The sequence below is a fragment of the Numenius arquata genome, chromosome 8, assembly GCF_964106895.1.
Source record: "Numenius arquata chromosome 8, bNumArq3.hap1.1, whole genome shotgun sequence".
Classification (NCBI taxonomy): domain Eukaryota; kingdom Metazoa; phylum Chordata; class Aves; order Charadriiformes; family Scolopacidae; genus Numenius; species Numenius arquata.
The window spans coordinates 34,842,867-34,855,815 of record NC_133583.1 but is presented as its reverse complement, the minus strand read 5'-3'; the positions used below and the strand labels follow the sequence as shown (position 1 = coordinate 34,855,815).

The window sequence follows — 12,949 nt, the reverse complement described above, 5'->3', positions numbered from 1 at the left end:
GCCATGGCACAGACCCAGCAAGGCTGTAGGTGGGGTATGACCTTCCCCCTGAGCCCAGGAAGACCAAGCCTCTGGGCAAGCACTGGTATGACACCCACCACCCCTCTCCCTTGGGGCACACTCAGCCTGGGTACTCACAGCACCCGGGGGCTGCTTTTGCCCCGCATGGCTTGGGCAGCCCCCGGGTTGGGCAACCATGGGCAGGATCCCATGCACCCCAAGAGCAAAAGCACATGGAGCCATCACATGGTGTGGAGCTCGATCCAGAGGCCACGTGGGGTCCTTAGGCAAGTGGCAAGTGCTTTGCAAACGAGTCCTGCGGGACCTCCCCTTACAGAGAGCACAACCACTGCATGGGGGAAGCATCTTTCGGTCTGGGTTTATTAAAGACTGAGAATACAACTGTGGGCCCAGCCACGAGAGCCGGGTGCCAAAAGCAGGGCTGGGTTTTGGCTGGAAGGGTGTGGTCTCCTCTCCAGGCGGCCTTCAGCGATACCGGCCAAATTTCCTATCCGGCAGGGCGTCCCGACGCCCCCACCCCAGCAGTGCTCCATCTGGAGCAGAGCCCCTTTCCACACCAGCCTCAGCCTTGGTTACTTATTGCTTTTAACGTGCTAGTCTAGTAGAGAGTGAATTAAAAACAAAAATGCATGTCTGTCGCGGTGCGTTTGTGCTGTCTTCAGGCTGTGCTGGGAACCCTGGCCGTCAGACCTGGAGAGGGATGGAAGAGAGGGGCGGATGAAGTCAGGCTGGGCTGGGAGTGGAGACGTCCCAGGGACAACATTGCTCCGGGGCACACCCTGTCCTTGCCGACTGGCCACAAAGCAAAAGCCTTCGGCGTCAGAGCTAAGGGGGTGCTGACAGTCGCTTGGGGCTGGCGGAGAGGAGGAGCTGGCACCCAGGAGGTTGCTCCCAAGCACTGGCGCCAGGGCTGGGAGTCACAGAGAGACGCCGAGGCACACCTGCCTTCCCCGCTTCCCTCGGGGGGTCAGCCCCACCAGCCCGTGCAGCCGGAGGCAGAAGGGGAGCTCCGAGGGGAAGCACCAACCTGAGGTTTACTTGAACGTGTGGCTCTCAGCTCCTCCCCGGCCGAACCCTGGAAGCGAAACAGAGTGGGGTCAGCATCGCTGCGAGTGCACCGAGGGATGCACCTCACCAAGAGACAGGAGCCCCGAGCCCCCTTCCCCTCCCTCCCACAACCCCAGCCACAACAGCCCTACCTTTGGGCCCGAACAAGGCAGCGTAGCAGGGGTGGTTGCAGTACGGCTTGCCATCGTGCTGCGGGGAGAGAGAAAGAGCATCAGCCCCGACCATCCCCGATAGCCCTTCAGCTCCATCTCTGCCCATCCCACCGCTCCTGCAGCCCCTAGCTGCGGGGGACAGGGACCTCCTGGGCAGCAAACCTCACCTCTGCATGGCCTCCAGATGTCAGGGTCTTGTTACACTTCTCGCATCTCAAGCAGGGCCGGTGCCAGTCCTTCCCCAGAGAAGTCACCTTCTCGGCTGCCATGGAAAGGAGATGGGTTAGCTGAGGCACTGAACGGGTGCAACAAGTCGGTTTTGGCATGTTGGCCTCCCTACCACCAACCCTGGGGAGGACATTTTGGGACATTTTCTCAAGTGTACTTGTCCAGGACAGAGGGCACTGTGTTTCAAACCCAAGTGCTTGCTGTGCATGCACATCACCATGCCCACATCCAGGCACCTGGGTCTGAAACCAGCCAGGGTGAACACTACTGCATCCATGGAGATAGACCAACCTCTATCCATCTTCCAAAGATTTGGGGATCTATCCATCTTCCAAATATTTGGGGACCTCTCCCCTTCCAACACCTGCAAGAGGATGAATTTCTCCCCAGCCAGCTGGAGCCCAAGTGATCACTAGAGTTTGCAGGGTGAAGGGGGGATGCTGGCAAGGACCAGGAGGCAAAGCCATCGCCATGCCCTGCCCCAATAGAAACCAGTCCCCTCCAGCCGCCGGCAGTCTGGCCACAGCTCTGATTTTGCACACACCATGGAAAACCAGAGCAGAGCTGGAGCTTGGCCGGGGTTCAGGCGGCTGCGGAGGGGACAATGTGCTGTTTGCTGAGGCCAGGACATGTTTATGGAGAACAGGGTGGCTTTTAATTGCGGCACAGCGGGGGAGGTGGGTATTTTCTGCAGACACACGTGCTCTTCATATTGGCAGCTGTGCTCCTGGGAATTTATTAAGTGATAAAGCAGAGCTTTCCACAGTAACCTCGTCCGAGAACTCTCCCTATGTCTGCAAAAGGAGGTCGAGCAATGGGATCGAGCCGCTGCTGACAGCACATGCCCCGGGGGGGCCTCAACAGCCTGAAGCACCTCTTCTTTGGAGTCCAAATACGTCCACAACAGCTTATGCAAGGAGCAAGCCAGTGGCTGCAGAGGTGGGAGCGGGGGCAGCGCCCAAATGTCACGAGGCAGCCCCGCTGCTGTCCCCAAGCGGCACAAAGAGCCTCCTGTGCCCATAGCCTGGTGGGGGCTGCAGCATCCTCCCCTCGGGCAGCCCCAAGAACCCAAGGCTGGCTGTGGTGGAACCCTCCCATCCCAGGCTTTCTGGAAAGAGCTCAACATCCCCCCCTCTCACACAAGCATTTGCCCCAACACTCAGGCAGGAGCTCTGCCGAGGGTTGCTGCAGCAGGGCTCCCTCCAGCTCTCGGCCACTCAGCTGAGATGCCCCTGAAAAGCTGGTGTTGGCCCTGCAAACCCTGACCCCAGTCCTCTCGGCATCATCCCCTCTTCACTCTTGCTCTCTACAGACATGATTTGGCTGAAAGCAGCCCAAGGAATGCTTGAGCAGGACCGCCAAGCTCTGAGAGCCCCAGGGTGCACTGGAGCAGAGCTTCCTCTGCCGGCACTCCTTATCTCCAAGCACAGAAATCAGGCAGTGAGCTCAGTCCTCCAGCCACTTTTGAACCCTCCTCAGCCTCTGCATCAACAGAGGATGGTTTCGTAAGAGCAGCCTGATAAGCGTGGGGGCCAAACCCCTCCTTGATCAAATGGCCCCGTCCCCACACCTCCACGGCCGCACCTGTAGGCTTGGCAAACCCAGCTCACCCCGACTGGGATCAAAGCAGGTCCACAGGGACATAGGAAAGGCAGACACTGACACCAGGACCTTGATAGCTCCTGGTATCAAGCCACGTGGGTAAATGAGGTGCCCCAGGACCATTGGTTGCAGGAGGGAGCCACGAACTGTATTGTGCCAAACCCCCACCTCAAAGCCTGGCTGCAAGCAGTGAGTTCAGGTTTAGGTGGAGATGTTCCCCAACCACAGGAGCCATGTCCCCAGCAGCCCTCCAGGCAGCACCCACCCCAGACCCAGCACACCTCCCCAGGGCAGGCATCACTAACGAATGGACATGGCTCTTCGGCAGGGACAGCAGCCCCTGTGTTTGAGCCTCCGATTTCTTTGGCAGAGCCAAAGTAGAAGTTGGGGCACACACACAACCAGAGCAGAAATAAGGCAGAGAGACCAGAAGTTAGTGACAGCACTTGGGTCCCAGATCCCTCATCTCTAGTAAATTAAAAAGCAGCGAGTGCTTAATAAGCTGCTCCCAGCAAACACACCCTCCAGTTCATCTAAACCAGGGAAGTGGGGATGCCTGGCAGCCGGATCCCACCTGCTCCAGCAGCTGCTCCCAGCAGGGCAAGAGGCTCAAATCCCCCAAATATCGCCGGGGAGGACAGCGGGACCACGGCACCAGAAGGTGCAAGAACCTTGAGCTTTGGGGCCCCAGGTTGGGGGGGAGGACACCTGCCTGAAACCCAGTCAGCAGCCCAACAAGGCTCATGCCTAGCCTGCAATGGTGGATTAAAAATAACACCGCACGGCTGTCATCTCACTGCGCTAAACAACGCAGGACAACGTGCGGGCAACCCACTGACCCAGGAACATGCCTGAGGGCAGGATTTTCCCTTGGGAAGGTGCTTGCTTGCCCACCCAGTCTTTCAGAGCAGCAAGCTACACTGGCTGGGCCTTTGGGCTCCAAACTGACATGGGGCTGCGAGTGATGTGGGAAGGAAATAGGGCTGAGCTCCCATGCCGTGCTGTGGCCCTGTCTGCAGGCTGGAGGTAACCGCTACATCCCACACTGTGCAGCGAGGCACCTTCTCCTTGGGTGGACTTATAGGGCCACCCACCCAGGGCACCCATGGCGCATGGGTGCGCAACATCAGGGAACCCCAAGAATTTCCAGTGCTGGGGCGCACGACATCGGGACACCCTGGACCCGCGGCACTGGGGTGCACAGGGACCTGTAAGCACCAGGGTGCCCCAAGGACCCGCAGCGCCGGGGTGCCCCGGGGACCCGAAGTCTGGCGGGGTGCAGCATCGGGGCACCCCGGCTTAAGCAGCCCGTCCCCGCGGGGTGGAGGCGGCCGGGGAGGGAGCAGGAAGTCCTTACCGAAGTAGACCTCCTTCTGGCAGCGGGGGCACTTGGGCATGCTGGCGGTCGGCTCGGCTCGCCGCTGGCTCCGGCTGTGGGATGCTCCGCGGCGGCCCCGCCGGAGTCACTGCCCGGCCGCCCCGCCCCGCCCCGCCCAGATGTGCGGCCCCGCCCGCAGCTGGAGGCAGCCGCCCCGGGCACAGCCCTGCAGGGGCTCCCAGGGCGCGGCCCCGCACCCCTTCCATCCCGCACCCCTTGCAGCCCGACACCCTCTGCACCCTGCAGTGCCTCCACCTGCACCCCCCTGCCCTTTGCATCCTGCAGCCCTGCACCCTTTACACCCCCACACCCCTTGCACCCCTACACCCACTGCGCCCCGCACCCCCTGCACGCCCCACACTCTGCGCCCCGAGCCCCTGCCCACGCCTGCGGTGTGCAGGTGGCCGAGGGCCCCGCTCTGAGTGGGGCTGGAGGTGTGATTGGCATCTGTCAGTTAACCACGTTCCCAGATGGAGTCATGGGGTGCTGACCACCAGGGCTCACCCCCTCCGAGCACAGACCTGTGTCTCCTAAGGGAGTGTAAAAGTCGACCCTCAGACAGCGTCTCCTGCCCGTGGGGAAGTCTGGGGTATGAGGTGAAGCAGGAGGGAGCTGTAGGACTGTAACCCCCCTCTTGCAGGACCTCAGGAATGGTGTGGGTGTGGGACATGGCTCCGCTCACCCCAAAGAGCCAGCCCATCTGCATTGCTGACTGTTGTCATTTTATTAGGAGCGAGGACTTGCTGTTCCTATGTGCTTGGCTGAGAAGGAAATGAAAAGCCTATCCAAAGGTCTGTTTTGTATGAAACAATCTTCCCCAGGGCACGTTGCTGTGCTGCAAAGGTCACGAGGGCTTGTGAAACCCAGCACCAAGACGCCTAGCGTCTGCCTTCCGAAATGCAGGGCACGCCTCACCCTCCCACGGGCATGAACAGGGCCCTGTTGACACCGGAGCCCACTCATGGGTGCAGGAGGCGGCGAGCTGTGCCTGGAGGCACAGTTCATGGTTCAACTGGGATTGCTTTGTGACTCAGGCTGGCTCCAGCCTCCCCTCCCAGCAGGAGCCCTCATCCCATTGATGCTCCCCACTGCTGCCCTTGGTCCCAGGGTCACCCCACCTGCCGGCAGCCCTACTGCAGGCTGGGGAGCACCTCCAGTACACTGCTGCAAGGGCACCACTGGGCTCAGCAGGGTGGTCAGCATCCTGTGCTGGCAGGGACATCACTGGGAAGCCCGCTGCCCCAAAAGTTGTGAGTCACGCCGAGACAGTGTTTTACAGCATGGGAGGAGAGGTGTCCTGCTAGGACTGCTGCCTCCACCTTGCCTCCTGCCAGCCCGTCCCACCCTGAGGCACCACACACATGCAAGCACGGTATTTCAGCCACGCCACATCCCCCTGCACCAAGCCACAGTGCCCCATGAGCACCTGGCTGCATTGCCCAGGCCAGGACCCCCTCCCTGCACCACGGGGATTCAGCTGGCACCCTGATGAAATGTGGGGGACAGGGCATGTCCTCTCCCTTCTCTGGGGGCCCTGCTTCCCCTCCCATATGGTGCCAGGCTGCTTTGAGGCCACTGCCCAGCTAGGACAGCCAGTCTTTAGCTGTGCTCCCTTTTAAGGCAGGTTTTGTGCCGGCGGGCAGCCGAAAATTGTCCTCTTGCAGGTCTCCTCCAGCTGGCCCAGCCCTCCAGCCAGTCCCCACAGACCACTCAGCCCACATCAGGAATGCTCCTGTCCCAGCCAGGGCAGCCTGTGCCCCCACATGGCACCGCACACCGACCAAACCAGCTGAAGCAGAGCCCAGCTGCCCCCTCCCCTCAGTTCCCCATGCACTTACTGGATGGAGACTGTTCATACCACAGAGCAGGCACAAAACCCATGGCAGTTCTCACAAAGCGGGTGCTGCTGAGCCGCATGCTGCTGCTCTCTGCCAGCCTTGCCCACATGGGGCTTTATGTCTGGCAGCCACCCCTCTAGCCCCACTGGTTTAGCCTGGCCAGCCCTGCTGTGGGGTTGCTCACACTTTGGGCTACCCCCAGGCTGCTTCACGAAGGGGTGAGCCGAAGCCTGGTGCTAGCATGTGGTGTGCCATGAAAACCTACAGGAACTACGGAGAGCCAATATCAGGGTGAAGGTTTCCATGGGTCAGTAGCCCCAGTTTCTACGCCCTGCCGGGGCTGGGCATGCATCCTGCTCATTGCCACTGCCCTGCTCTCCCCCCATCGGTCAGTGGGCACATCCGGCAGCAAGGCAGCACAGCAAAGCCGTGCCATGGAGAGTCCCTGGCAGGGAAGGAGGAAGGGCTGCAGACGCTCCCGGAGCACAGCAGCACCTCGGGAGCCCGTGGGATGCAGCCTCTTGCTCATTTTACAGGGAGCAAGTCCATAAACACTTCTAATGCCGGTGTGTGAAACCCATCAGAGCGCCGTGGTGGGGCAATAAACTGAGCCCTTGCCGGCCCGGCTGGAGGGAGCTGGCTGGAAATGCAGCAGCAGCCCAACTTTTGGAGAAACCACTCCTTCTGCCATCCAGGGTCCTCCCAGGAATCAAAACCATGCCACGACTGTCTGCAAGCTGTTTTGGCGTGGCATTGAGCGGGGGCCACTCATCCCTCGGCAGCAGGACACTGCCCGTGGCAAGTGGCACGGCAGGCAAGGCCTGCCGTGGCCACGGCATGGCCACACAGGCAAGGGCAGGCAGCGGGCAAGCTCTGGTGCTGGGCAGAGATGGCTTCAGGGAGCAGCAGGAGAGGGGCAGGGGCGGTGTCTTCAGCAAAGCCAAGTCCCAGCCTGAGCACCACTTCAAAACAAGGTTCATAGCCTGCCAGGGAAACAATCCAGCCAAGACCATAGGAGAACAGCCTCCTCAGCAAACCACAGCGTTATCTTATCTGGAGACCTTGTTCCAGCTAATTTACCCATTAGAGCAGAGCACACCTCAGCTGTCTGTGCCCTCTGATAGGAATCTGTGGGTGAGGCTCCATCTCAGAGCATCAGGCGTCAGCACTCCTCGATGACGTAGCAAGGGTCCTCAGAAAGACCTGGGCTATCCCTTTTGTTTGTTTGGGTGGCGTTGTTATGGCCAGGGTCCCCTCCCTGGTCCCTTAGTGAGCACCGGCGAGAGCCAGCACCACCTTCCCCAGGTCCATCTGCAGCATATTTAGTGCAAGGTCCACCCCAGGTGTTTCCCAAGCTATTGGGGCAGGGTTTCCAGGCGAGAGCTCCTGGGCACACCGGAGCTGTGGGCACACGCTGCCTGCCCAAATATCCCCCTCAAGCAACTTGGTCCCTGGTAATTATCCAAGTAATGACTGGAAAAGTCATCGGCAGTTTAGCTGGCAGGGCGGGTAACATAAGCCGATTTGGGTTTGTTTTGCTAACATAGCAAGAAAAAAACAGCTATTTCCGTGTAGCAAAGCAGCCCATCTGCCAGGGCGGCAGCTCCCGGCTCCCCTCTTGCCCCCTCTCACTGAAGCAGAGCAGGGCTCCCACACTTCTTATGGCGTGGCCCCCCAGCACACTTGCACAGCGGGAGGATGATGCACTGGTGAAGGCACGACCCGGGGGGCTGGTGGCACCCCAGTCCAGTGTTTTCCCTGCAGTAGCACAACTGCAAGTCCTGCAAAATCTCCCTCCCCGGCCATATTTCAGCCCGTGCTTGTGCAAGTCAAGGGCCTGCTCAGCCAAGATGATTTGTTGTAAAATATGCCCTACCCAGCTCAGCATGGGACTCTAATTTGACAAGAAAATTACAGGGTGGCTTAAAAAGAAGCCCAGCAGAGGCTGGGGGTTGCTGCCGGGCATGTGATCCCATCAAAAGGCCCGCGAGATGCAGGCGCTGCGAAGCAGCACAGGGTACCCCGCGGTGGGGGGCCAGCGCACCCCCCTCCACCCACTCGCCTTCCATCACCTCCGGATTTGCACGCGGCTAATCCCATTACCGGCCGGCCGGGAAAAACAACAGCACGAAGGCGGCTGTCAGGGCAAATTACACCCTAAGGAAAAACTCTGGGGTACGTCTTCATAAAGCCGACAGGCGGCCGACGGCTGGGAGTAATTGGGAACAGGACGGCAGTGGGAAAGGCAGTGAGGGAGAGGGGGGCTTGGGGAAAGGGCTCAGAAAAGGCCACCCTGGGGGCTGCTGGCAGGGAAGCCCAGCACACCCACACCAGCACGCTGCCACTGGTGCTGTAAAGCCCCAAACGGTTTGAGCCTGTGAAACATGCTCGCTGCCGTGCCACAAGCTGTGCTCGCTGCCCTCCTGGACGCGGGGCAGAGTCCCCCCCTCCCTGGGCATGGGCAATCACACGGCTATTTCTAGCAGAAACTGTAAAAACATTTCCAGCCCGGTTAAGGTAGCTGGCTGCCCACAGCAGCCACTTGTCGGGTCAGCTCTCAGCCTCAAAAGCCAGGGCGTGAATGATTATCACGCGGTTAATATTACACTGCGTGAGCAGTAACAAACACGGGAGCCCCGGGGCCAGCTCCCAGCCCGGCGAGGCACTGCCACACGGCACAGGGACTCGGGGGGGATGGGGTGAGCCCCACTGCCGGCAGAGCATGGGGCTGCCTGTGCAGGCCCATGCTGGGGCTGCATCTGGGATTTCCATCCATCGGACAGAAGAGCGCGGTAGCTCTCACCCACCACTCCAACCCTTCCAAATCCCAGCTCCACAGAAAAATCTTCTCCAATTTCATCCAGGCACTGTTCCCTCAGTCTCCCTGCGTACGGTCTGGCCAAAGTCTCCACTACCATCTGCTCTTTTCTGCAAGCTTTCCATTAGTAGCATCCCAAGGAAACCTCCTGGCTAAATCCTGCCGGGGGAGGGTTTGGTGCATTTTCCTGGCACAGCCCCGGCTGTTTCTGTTGTGGCTATCAAATCCAGCCAGGATCATCGAGGAAGCAACGCCCGCTCCTTTGGGAAGCTGCCCAGCACTCATGAGGCATCTCCTCTGCCCGCCAGGAAGATGCACATCCGTGCTGGGGGCTGGTGGGGAGCTGCTCGCAGGGGACCAGTGCCAGGGACCACCTCCCCAGCCCTGCCCTGGCGTGGGGCACTCGGCAGGCAGCGCTGTTTGCCCTGGGCTGGGTCCAGGCTGTTGACACCACACCTTTTTTTCCTGGTTAAAAATTCACTGGAGGTGAGGCAAAGGGGAAGGGGTGCAGAGGTGTTTGCTCTCTCCGTCAGCACGCTGCCCGGCGTGGTCATGCCATGGTGGCAGCTCAGGGAGGGGAGAGGGATGTAGCTGCAACGCTCTGCCTTACCCAAGCAAGACGGAGAGTCAAGACAGAGCAAAAGAGAGGGAGAACAAGAGGAGGAGCCACAGGTTTGCACACCCATTAGCAGCGTGCACACCTCCATCCCACCAGCACAGGTATTCCTCCCCTGCAAACAGCCCCAGGGCACTCCAGGAGCCCCCCTGAGTTCCCAGGGCAGTCCCATGGCTGCTTACCCCACCTGGTGATATAAAGGCTGCTGCAGACCCCAGCCTACATTCTGGGGGGAAATTCCCAGGCAGCAACAAGCTGGGGAGTTGCTGAGGGACAGAGCCAGCACCTTCCTCCCCAGTGCCATGGCCAGAGTCTGCAACAGCAGCTCTCACTGTGCGACAGCCCAGTGCACTGTACTGGCAGGGGGATTTACAGCCCAAATCCTCCTTTGCTTGGTTTCATGCCATTCCTCCTCCTTCATCCCTGCCTGCTCTCCTACACCCTCTCCAGTATTTACACCCAGTACTTTAACCTTCCCTGGGGCCGAGCCAAAGCCTGTCCAAGCCAGGGAAAGCCACGCCACTGACTTCACGGAGTATTGAAGCAGCCGGTTCTTGGCCCCTGTGGAAGCAAGCTGTGCTTACTGGGGTCGCTTTTAATATCCCGTCTTAAATCACATCTTCCAGCACTTCATCCCTTTTGGCTCCTGTTTATTGACTTCCCAGCAAATGCTTTAAATGCGCCTTGCTTCGCTGCCCAGCTGTGCTGCTCCAACCCCTGTCAGGTCAGAGCTGTGCTGGAGCCACATCCATGCTGTCCTGCCATCTTCCTGCATTTCGGGAGCCCCTCCACACCATGATCGTTGCATCTCCCTTCCCTGCATGGACCGTCTCAGATGTTGTAGCACAGGGCTGCCCTCATCATTCCTACCCCCACAAAGTCCCTCCCTGGTGTTTTGCATGTGTGCAGCCTGCTGTGCCCCCCCTGGGACCAGCCTTTGTACACTCACTGGTCCCTTTTCTGTGTCACTAATGACAGCACAAGTGATGCAGCCCCGTTTCTGGTGGCACGGGTGCCCTCACTCTTCTGTTGAGAAACACCACTAGGTGACAATCCTGCTTCTCCCACAGCTTAGGGATACCCGAGCTGGCACCCATGATCAGAACTGCCCTCAAAACAGGTTGATCCCACCGTCATGGCAGCTGGTGGGATCCCTGCCCTGCACCCAGCGAGGAGCTTCAAGGCATGGCTCCCTGCTGAGCTCAGCTGGCTCCCAGGAAAGCTGGGAGCCAGTAAGGGTAATTGCCCAGGACAAGTTCACAGGGCTTAGGGGAATTCCAAGCAAAGCTGCATCCACTTTGTTCTCTGTTTTCCTTCGTACCCTGGAGAGCATGTCTGTAATCACCAGAGGCCTCCAACTTTTTTATCCCACTAGCAAGTCTGAGCTGAAAAAAAATAAAATATTTGACATCCCCAAGGGAAAGGATGTTTTCCAAGCCTCAAGTAAAGGAGCATTTTCAGCTCACATAGGCCTCCCAAAAATAAATACAAAAATGCATCAAGGATTAGAGGCCAGAGCTGCCTTCTCTGCTCATGCAAAGTGCCACTCTGCTGTGTCGGTGCCTCAATCCCCACACCAACCTGGCAGCACAGGGACAGCCCCAACACCTCAGTACACACACAGAGATAACCCCATGTGGAATCTCAAAGCTCTGCTACATCCTTCAGCTTCCTGGTCTTAACACCCACGCTGGGGCACCCACTGTACCTGGGGGCCACCTTCTGGCACGAGGAATGCCCGGCCCACCTCACCCCATCAGGATGAGGGGACAGTGAAGGGACATCACCCACCTGGAGCTTGAGCAGCTGGGTTGTCCCTTTTGGGGTAGCAGGAAGCTGTGATGGATGCAGGCTCCCCAGCATCCCCTTGCGCAACAGAGCTGGATTTTGTCTATTTTTATTTTCATTGCATTCCCCTGATACAACTCTCATGGGGAAAAGAAAATGGAAGCAAAAAAAGAAAGGAGGAAAAAAAAAAGCCAGCCCCAGACCAAAATAAAATCCTGTGTTTTATGGCAGCTGCCTGGGAGCAGGCAGCAGCCAGGATGCTATACCTTCCCTTGCCTGCCTGCCCCATAGCCCTTCGCATTCAGATCTAACCCAAGTACCAGCCATCAGTGCATCCCCTCCCACCCCTGCTACTGCCAAAACACCCTCCTTCATGTCTCAAGACCACTGGCTTAAATAGCTGCCAGCAGCCCTGCATCAGCTCCTTCCCATCCCATCACACTCTCAGTCTCAGGTGAGGGCCCCCTGCAGCAAGCATCCCACCTGGAGGCACTGTGGGGGGAGCCTCCTGCTTGGTCCCTCACTGAGGGGCCAGGGCCAGTGTCCACAGCGAGGATGCTGTCAGGGCTGCTGGGCTGGGCTGGGGTGGGCTGGGTGCACAGCGTGGGGCCAGGTGGGCACTGGGGAGGGCGACACTCCCCCCTGAGCTGCAGGCAGGGTGGTAGGGAGGAAAATCAGCCTGGGTAGTCCCTCCGGGAAACTCCCTGCTGCAGGGGATTACTACAGGCTAGCAAAAAAAGCTGTCATATTAAACTCATTAATTAACGATGAGAAATAAGGGTTGCCAAGAGAGCTGGATTTGTGCCAAGGGCTTCGCTGGCAGCTGTGCCAGGTCCCAGATGGGCAATGGGGTCCCCCCACCCCAGCACTGCTGCTGCTACGTGGGGCAAACTTGGCAAAGTTTGGCTGCGAGGGCCCAGCTCTCTGCTGCAGGTCAGGGAAGGAGCCGGCAGTGACACTGCTCTGATTTCCGCAGCAGCCTTGTCCCTTAAAACATCAGAGGGGTCAAGTCTCTATAGAAACCCCACCAAAACACGAACACATACGCAACCCATTTCCCGGCCCAGGAACTGCGCTGCCGAGCCCTCCGTGCCTGGGAAAAGGCTGCGTGCCGCTGGGATCACTGCCGGGAGAGGGAAAACCAGCAGTTCCCGTGTCCACCGCTCTGCCAGCTGCCTGAGCCTGGGGCCGAATGCTCTCCGCAGGCACAATGCACGGTAGAGCCAGCGCTCCTGTTCTGCAGCACCCACCGTTCCCTAGCCATGCCCGGGCAAGGCCAAGGCCAAGGGCTGTGGCCAGCACCCACCCACCCCTCTTCTGCATGGTGATGGAGCAGCTCCGGGGCTGAGGCTGCTACAAGGATGCAAAATATTGCAGGGGCCACCAAATCCTTGTTCTCCCCAGCAAACAGGGATGGTGGGGTACCTGTGTCCCCGGCAG

The 12,949-nt window shown here is 59.3% G+C and overlaps 1 protein-coding gene across 1 annotated transcript; it reads right to left on the bottom strand.

The window, feature by feature from the left end:
• Positions 1-351: 351 nt before the first annotated feature.
• On the bottom strand, positions 352-4,503 carry CRIP1 (cysteine rich protein 1). The gene is made up of 5 exons (XM_074151351.1): positions 4,429-4,503; positions 1,409-1,503; positions 1,221-1,278; positions 1,049-1,096; positions 352-711 (listed from the first exon to the last, which is right to left on the bottom strand). Exons 1-4 carry the CDS (start codon positions 4,466-4,468, stop codon positions 1,056-1,058), a joined length of 234 nt encoding a protein of 77 aa, XP_074007452.1. The 5' UTR covers positions 4,469-4,503; the 3' UTR covers positions 352-711; positions 1,049-1,055.
• Between the last annotated feature and the right edge of the window lie 8,446 nt (positions 4,504-12,949).